The sequence below is a fragment of the Orycteropus afer genome, unplaced genomic scaffold, assembly GCF_000298275.1.
Source record: "Orycteropus afer afer isolate SDZICR_OR568_19922 unplaced genomic scaffold, OryAfe1.0 scaffold00410, whole genome shotgun sequence".
In the NCBI taxonomy this organism is placed as follows: Eukaryota; Metazoa; Chordata; class Mammalia; order Tubulidentata; family Orycteropodidae; genus Orycteropus; species Orycteropus afer.
In genome coordinates this window covers 2,129,727-2,138,718 of record NW_006921997.1, presented here as the reverse complement: position 1 = coordinate 2,138,718, position 8,992 = coordinate 2,129,727, and the positions used below count along the sequence as shown (strand labels likewise).

At 39.7% G+C, this 8,992-nt stretch overlaps 1 protein-coding gene across 1 annotated transcript in view; it reads right to left on the bottom strand.

The window, feature by feature from the left end:
- FKTN (fukutin) overlaps nucleotides 1–5,614 on the bottom strand; it is a 56,987-nt gene extending 51,373 nt beyond the window's left edge. The window contains exon 1 of the mRNA XM_007953762.1: nucleotides 5,510–5,614. Within this exon, the coding sequence (XP_007951953.1) occupies nucleotides 5,510–5,614 (105 nt within the window). The remainder of the gene's footprint in view (nucleotides 1–5,509) is intronic.
- Between the last annotated feature and the right edge of the window lie 3,378 nt (nucleotides 5,615–8,992).

Here is an 8,992-nt window from a genome sequence, read left to right as displayed (position 1 = left end):
TTCCAGACTAAGACAGACTCGGAAGAAGGAAGGGGTCATCTACTTCTCAAAGAATTGGCCAGTGAAAACCTTATGAATAGCAGTGAAACACTGTCTGATACATTACTGGACGAACAATCCTGAAGGACTGTGAGGCTGGCACAGGACCAGGCAGTGGTTCATTCTATTGTACACAGGGTGGCTATGAGTTGAAGCTGACTCAACAGTACCTAACAACAACAAGAAGACTCAGAAGCTGATATGCACCTAACAACAACAACAGGTCTCAGAAGCTGATATGCTCATGGTTATGGTTTATTACAGCAACAAGCTAGGGATTGAAATCAGCAAAGGGGAAAAGCACAGGCAGCAAAGTCTAGAGGAGATGAGGCACAAGCTCCCCAGTGTCCTCGCCCAGGGTATTCATATGGGATGTGCTTACTTCCCCCAACAACACACGCAAAGTGTTGCCAACCAGTGTTGCCTTAGTGTCCAGGCATTTTATTGGGGTCAGTCTTATAGCCATGCAGTGATTGCATTACTGACCTCAGCTATTGACACTTCAGAGCCCCAGGGCAAAAGCAGGTGCTCACATAAATCACACTGTTTGCATAAACTATCCAGTCAAACTTGGGCCTACTGGCAGAAAGCCTCTGGTAGACAAAAACACTCTCATCAGGCAGATCATTTGAGGCACTCTGTGTTTAGTTCCCAGCTGATTGCTGTTAGGTAGCAGGGCTGCTAATGAAACTAAGTCAAGAATACCATGAATTTGGTTCACTCAGTGCTTTACTCAAAGGCAGTTCATTGGCTTTGTCTTGCCATCATCTAGCTAAATTTAAAAAATCCATTTTATAGGACATAAAATTACTTTAAAAACCAAATTCATAGTTACCTCCTCCCAGTGTCCATCCCTTCATACTCTTCTGCACCCTGAGCTATCTCCCTGTGCATAAGCAGCCCTTCCTTCTCCCATGATTGTTCTCTCCAGGGCGTGTGTCTACTTGAGGTAAATGTTTAACTCACATGCCTGTACTTTGTTTGGCTGGAAACCACAGTTGTGGGTTCAATTCCAGACCTGAAGGGCAACTAGGGGCCACAGTCTCAGTGGTTACACCGGGCTCTATTGGACCAGCAAACCTGGTCCCCATCTTCTTTTTTTTTTTTTTGCCTCCAAATGATTTTGCGTTTTGTACCACATTGTTCTCCCTCTTTATGCAGGATCTCCTACATCCCTTCCAAGTGGATGGCAGTGGTAGCTGGGCACCATCTAGTTCTTCTGGTCTCATAGTTGTATAGGTTGCAGATCGGATGGTGTACCAGTCGCTAGGACTGATTGTTTCCATTAATTTTGGTTTTCTTCTTTCTTCTTGACGAGGAGAGACCCGTTGTTGCATCTGGATGAATTTCTGCCTATTCTTAACAGTGAACACAAAAAACAACTACCTGTACAGATAAGGGATCTACATGAACTACACAATACCGTCAACTAACTGGTTCTAATTGCTATTTATAGAATATTTCATCTAACAGCAGCAGAATCCACATTCTTCTCAAGTTCACATGGAATATTTACCAAGACAGACCAAATCTTGGGCCACAAAACATAACTTCAACAAATTTAAAAGAACAGAAATCATACAAAGTATATTCTCAAACCACTAACTAGAGGGTAGACACATACTAACTTGGGTGAAAGAAAGGTGAGGGGGTGGGGGTGGAAAAGCCTTCAAAGCCCTTTGAAGAATGAGGCAATATATAATTACACATCAAAATAAATAATGCCATGTTTTCAAAGCATGTCATGGCTGTCAAAGTCCTAGATATCAATTACTTTTTCATCATGTTCAACCTTCCCCACCCCCCAAAAAGTATGTTTTCAGACTACAATGGAATTAAATGAGAAAGCAGTAACAGAAAGATAGCTGGAAAATGCCTAAATGATTGGAGATTAAACAACACTTTTCTAAATAACACATGGGTCATAGAAAAAGTCTCAGGAAAAATTAAAAATTATTTTGAACTAAATGAAAATGAAAATATAACCTATTAAAATCTGTGGGATGCACTGAAAGTGGTGCTTAGAGGAAACTTTACAGCATTCAATGCATGTATTAGAAAAGAAGAAAACCTAAAACCAATATTGGCTTCCACCTTTGGAAACTCAAAAGAGAAGAGGAAATCCTCAGCAAGCAAAAGAAAAGAAATAATAAAAATTACATCAGAAGTCAATGAAATTTAAAATAGGAAATTAATAGAGAAAAATCACCAAATCCGAAAGTTGGTTCTTTGAAGAAAAAAATAAATAAAATTATACACTTCCAGCCAGACTAACCAAGAAAAAAACCAGAAAATATAAATTACTATTATTATAAAATAAAGAAGGGTCATCATGATTGAGTCTATGGACATTAAAAGGATAATAAAGGATACCATGAACAATAAATTCTATGCCTACAAATTTGGTAATTTAGATGAAATGGACCATTTAGTAGAAAGACACAACTTACCAAAGAGAAATAGAAAATCTGAACAGGACTTTGTCTATTAAAGAAAACTGAACCAATAATGAATAACCTTTTGAAACAGAAAGCAACAGGCCCAGAACGTTTCAGAGGAGAATTCTACCAAACATTTAAAGAAGAATGAACACTGATCCTTCTTAAACTCTTTCAAAACATAGAAGAGGAGGGACCATGTCACAACTCACTCTATGAGGTCAGCCATATCCTAATACCAAAACCAAAGATACTACTAGGAAAGAAAAGTACAGACCAGTATCTTTGATGAACCTGGATGCAAAAATCCTCAACAAAATATTAGCAAATGGAATTCAACAATGTATAAAAAGCATTATGTGCCATGACTAAGTGGGACTAATCCCAGGTATGCAAGGCTGGCTTAACATTCACGAATCAACTAACGTAATTCATATCAACAGGCTAGAGAAAAATCATATGATCATATCAATAGTTGCAGAAAAAGCATTTGACAAAATCCCAACACTAGTTTGTGATAAATCTGGAATAGAGAAGAACTTCTTCAACTTGATAAAGAATATCTATTTAAAAACAAAAACAAACAAACAAACAAAAACCCTACAGCTAACAGGACACCTAACCAGATGATTTCTCCCTAAGATTGAGAACAAGGCAAAGATGTCCCTTCTCATCACTACTATTCAACATCATACTGCAAGTCCTAGCTAAGGTAATTATATAAGAACAGGAAATAAAAGGTATACAGATTGGGAAGGAAGAAGTAAAAGAGTCTAGTTCACAGATATGATTTTCTATAAGAAAATCCCAAAGAATCAACAAAAAACTCCTAAAAGCGATTATAGCAAACTTGCAGAATACAAGGTTAATATACAAAAAGTCAACTGCTTTGCTGCATATTAGCAATGAACAAATGGATTTGAAATTAAAAACAAATTCCAGCTCCTCCATTTATTAACTGTGTGACTTCTGGCAAATTAGTAAATCTCTTAAATCAAGCCTCTCTCAGGAGCTCTGGTAGCATAGTGCCTAAGGCACTTGACTGTTAACCAGAAGGCTGGTGGTTCAAACCCACCAGCCACTCCTTGGAAGGAAGATGGGGCAATCTACTTCTGTAGTGATACTGCCTCGGAAACCCAAGGAGGGGTCGCTATGTGTCGGGTCCGACTCGACGGCACATAACAACAACAACTCTAAATCAAATTTTTTCCTGTGGGAAAATGAGGACAACAGAATCCAACCAAAGAGTTATGGGGATCAGAGGTATTAAAATGCTTAGCACAATGCCAAATCGATGAAGCACACCAAAAAACGTTAGCTGTTACAGCTATGTTGGCCCAACGCCTACTTCTAGACTCCCTCTTCCTTGCAATCTCTATGCTAGACCCTGGAGAAGGTAAAAAATAATAAAAATTTTCAAAGACAATCAACACATCCTTGCTTTCCCAGATGCTCGTGCAGCTGGGACTCTGCTGGCCCATCTCACCCAAGGGAAGCCTGCCGGCACTCTTTCATTTCTTCTTTCAGTCATGGCTGCCCCAACAGGAAATGACAAGAGAATTTTAGAAGCTCTGAACTTGCAGATAAGGAGACAAATAATCCTATTTGTTTAAGATACAATTAGTCAGCTGAAAGCATCTCACCTGATACAGTCATTACTGTGGATGTTTATCATGCCCTATTTGGAAAGGGTAAGGGCACTCAGGCATTCTAATTATCCTCGTGGAAGGTAACTTTGTAGTATGTAGCAGAATCTGAAATGTGTGTGCTTACTCTTAGACCTAGGAACTTTACTCCAGGAATTAACCTAAGAAAATAGCCAGAAAGTGTTGAAGATAACATACATTCATTGGCTAAACAGCCAAGTTACCAGTACTTGCCAGTTATTTTAGAAACGGTAAAGCCTAGAAAGAAAGGATGGTACAAATACCAGGCTTGAGTGTTAGAAACTCGATAACTTAGGTAGGCAAGTTATCTCCCTTCTCCAATTTTTCATACATAAAATGAAGTCTAGGGAGCCGGCCTAACAACACTGCAGAATAAACCTGCTCCAATTGCCAGGCTCACTGCATTTACTCTCCCTCACAGCTCTGGGACTCAGGGGGGCAGCTGTGCTTTAGACAGCTCCACACGTGTCATGCAGGGGCCTGGGCTGGAGGGACAGTATCTACCCAGGGCATGTTTCTTCATTCCTGCAGGTCAGAAGAGTAAAAGTACAGGTAAATCAAATTGTGACAGCCCACTGAAGCCCATTTTAGTGGTTAAAAAAAAGTCTCATGGTCAATACCGCGAGGAAGTCTAACTTCGTCAGTGGGAAGAAAGCAGAAACAACTATTTCTGAAGAATAATCCGATCGGCTGGGTTAGGTAAATAAATAAATGTGCATGTGTAGTCTATTAATTTTCCCAGGGCTGTTTTTAAGGGTAAGCCAAGCATACAAACCTCTAGCACAGCTCTTAATGTACAGTGTTTAATTACCATTATTATAAACCCCTGGAGGGTGTATCTGGCAACTCTGTCACAATTCAGCAATATCCTCAAGTCTGGAATTTCTTATCTGGACTATAGAGTTATTCACTGAGTGATCTTTAGGAGGTGTTAGTTTCCAAACCATTGTCTCCATTTATGCTTATAGATTTATAGTAAAGGTATGTTATACCATTACATTTCTCTGGTAGGTGCTAATTAAAATACACTTGGAAGTAAAAAAATTAATTTTGGTATCAACATTATCATTGAGTTAATTTATGTGAGGGATAATCTGTTTAGCAAATTTTTACATAAACATATCAGAAAATTTCAGCAGATTAAACATCACCAAAATTTGCCACTTTGGACTTTTAGTGTTATTACAACAATATCTAACACAATTTTGACTAGCTTGCCACACACACACAAAGATGATAATCTCAATAGGAAATATTTCTGCAAGGATTTGAAAAACTGTGATTGATTCTATATACTGCAAAGCGTGTTAGGAAAATATACAGCTAAAATAAAGCCTAATGATGAGAAAGGAGAAAGAAAATTACCTTTACTGATAAATAGTGCTTGTAGTAGTACAACTGAAACAGCAGGAATGCAGAACTTGTCAAGGTTAAAAGGGCCAAAATCACGTTCTTGTTGATTCTACTCATTAGTCTGCAGTGCTCATGTGGTTGCCTTTCGAAGGTAACGCTGTCGTTTTCATCTTTTTGGATAGGAAGACAATCCTGCTTTCTGTGAACAAAAAGATATTCCTAAAGAGACAAAAATCTACTTGTAATTTTTCACCTCAAATAACCAGCACAGAACAAAGAAAAAGTTACCTACTGTTTCACCGAACTTTCTTTGACCTAGTAATTTCTTAGCCTAAGGAAATAACCAGACATGAGGCCATAGATGAAGGAACAAACTGGTTTACAGTGGCATTCTTAACAACTGCAAATAAATGAAGACATACACAGTGTATTTAAGCAAACGGACCAACAGAGATTGGAGGCTTTTCCCTCAGAGTTTCTGATTCTCTCCTGATCAGGAGGTTTGGGGTAAACCAGCTGTCATGAAGTCCACTCAGACTCACAACGACCCCCCCCCAGGTGCAGAGATGAACTGTGCTCCCTACGATAATCAAGGATCTCAGAAGGAGACCACCAGCCAGGCCTTTCTTCCAAGGTGCTTGGGGGTGCATTTGAACTGCCAACCTTTTTGTTAGTAGCCAGGCCCTTAACAGTTTGTCCTACCCAAGGACTCCTAGGTCTAGGGTAGGACCCCTGAATTTCCTTTCTGGAAAGTTTCAAGAGATCCCAAAGCCACAAATCTAGAGACCACACTTTAAGAACCACTCACATAAAAGAAATAGAGAATGTTTTGGTCAGAGAACTTGCTCTGTATGACAGCTCTGTGATGCTGAAATTTACTTTGCAATCTGGGATGTAATCAGTTATTATAAATAGTCCAGGTATGATTTCTGATTTTGCAAGAGTAAAAGAAGGCTGTGATAAACATTTTCGTTCTTTCATCTTTGGTCTCATCTCTGATTATTTCTTCAGGATAAGAAATTTGACGTAGTTCAACTTCTTTCTACCTCTTCTCTACTGCCTGATATTGGTTAAATACATTATACATAGATCTCAAGGTGTCTATCTTCATTGCTGTAAACATAGTAACATCTGTACTGCTTGATTAAGCTTTATACATCTTTTGTTCTCCAGCTATAAAATAAGAGGAATCAGCATATTTACACCATCTTCTACCTTCTTTCCCTTCTAATCCTACCTCTTATTAGTTATTTCTACACCTTATTTCTATTCTGCTCTGTAACCACAAATCCCACAGTTGTTTTGGTCTTAATTCTACAAGTAAATGGAATCAATGTTCATTGTCAATCCTTTTGCTTCATCATCTCTATTCATCTCCTGGACAATGATACTCATTGTTAGTAATACCACTCTGAAAGGAATACACCACACATGGGATGGCTTGAACAAACAGGAGTTTATTCTCACAATTTGGAGGGTTTAAGTCCAAGTTGAAAGTGCCAGGCTCTAGGGGCTGGGTGAAAACCCTCTACCTTGGGCTTCAGCTCTGCCTCTTGCTCCCGGACCACTGAGGCCAGAGGCTCTCCTCACTCAGGCAGGTACTGGCTGCTGAGGCCAACAAACCCAAGGTCGACAAATAAAATGGCACAGTTCTGATGTTATCAAACCACACAGCAGGCCATTAATTCAAGTCTCTTGAAAGTCCCAAGGTTGGCAGAGCATGGCAGGCTGCTGAACAACGACGACACGGCTACATGCAGGGTTCAACCATGCCAAAAGCTAGAAAGCCCATTCCCCAAGGTTTCTCTTATATGCAGGAAGCAGACCACATCCCTAAGGCAGCTACTTAGCTGCTCACAGTAGATTCCACCATGGAGCTGATCATCAGTCTCACCATGGGGAATAACTACCACTACCTGCCCAGCCACTCAACCAACCCAAGTTGACACACAAACTCGACCACCAAACTCATCTTCTCATTGTTTTTGTTTTGTTACGTGCCCTCGAGTCAGACCTGACTCATAGCGACCCCTCCTTGGGTTTCCGAGGCATTATCACTACGGAAGTAGATTGCCCCATCTTCCTTCCGAGGAGTGGCTGGTGGGTTTGAACCACCAGCCTTCTGGTTAGCAGTCAAGTGCCTTAGGCACTATGCCACCACAGCTCCCTATCTTCTTATAGTTTATTCAAAAATAAGTTTCAGGTATTTTACTTCTTACATTGTCCAAAAATGGTTGGCCACTGACGGTTTGGCTCTGATGCCCTACTTTCTTTCCCTGATGACTTACAGGTTTTGTACCGTTGTTCTATAAGGCTGCATATTCCCTTGACAGTATCTGATTCCCTCCACTCCCCTGTTAAGTAAATTTAGCTTTTTAAGGGAATGAGCAAAAGACTCAATTCTTTACCTCTGAAATCCATTTTTTTAAAATTAGGTTATGTACTGATGTTTATGATTCCCTATTAGTTTTTCCTCAGTCAAAGCAGGTTCTTTAAATCTATAGCATCAAGATGTCTTGCTTTGCATTTTCTTAAATTATAGGATCAAACGTTTTACTCTGATGGTGAATTCTCTGTTTCCAGAATCACTCGTAGGCATTTGTTCTATCTCCATCCATTCCCACTTCACTTTGTTCAACTTTTAAAAGCCTATTATCCACGTTCTTTGCTGAGTTTTCAATGTTAATTCTCCTTTTCATTTCTAATGTGGTCCTTTACTTCTCAGATTTTATTTTTTTCTTTTCTTTCCTGAGGTTGGCCAGATTATGATGAACCATATGCTATTTTCTTACTGTTTCTTCCTAGCTCTTGACTCAAGTAACTATCTCTGATTATAAAGAAGTGATTGTTTCATTAAGTTTTAGGGACCAACAGCATTTTCTCCTGGGTCCTTGTCCTTCCCTCTGCCTTCCTTCCTCTCTGCTGTACATGTATGAATGACGGGCGCTCCCCTGGATCAGTTATTAGCAAGAGGACTGTGCAAGGAAGAAACAAGGCTATGTTCTAGAGTGGAATATACTAAGAATCTTTTTAACAGCATCGGTACAGTTTACAGGTATCAGAGAGACTTGTGTGAGAACAAAAGATAGCAAGTTGTTTAGTCATTATGTACTTCTTCCAGACTTTGGAGACAGGCAACAGAGGGCACTCACAATCTATCTACCTTGCCTTACAAAGAAAGTGCTTCCTGAAGAGATGGGCTATCTGCCTGCATCCTCCTGCACTCTCTCGACAGTTCATGCCGCCTAACAGTTCAAGGAAGTTCCCACTGCCTACTATGCATTGTGATCCCACGGTAAACCAAAGACCTTTCTCCCTCTGCGTTGCCAGCTCTGAGAATTCTCTCTCCCAGTGTTCTCTTTCCAGCTCTTCCTGCTTATATTTGGTAACTATTTCTCAACAAGTCCACGAGAGCCAAAATATGATCTTGAATATATCCCTCCTGAATTTAGAGATCATCTAAAGAATAGATTTGATGCATTGAACACCAATGAC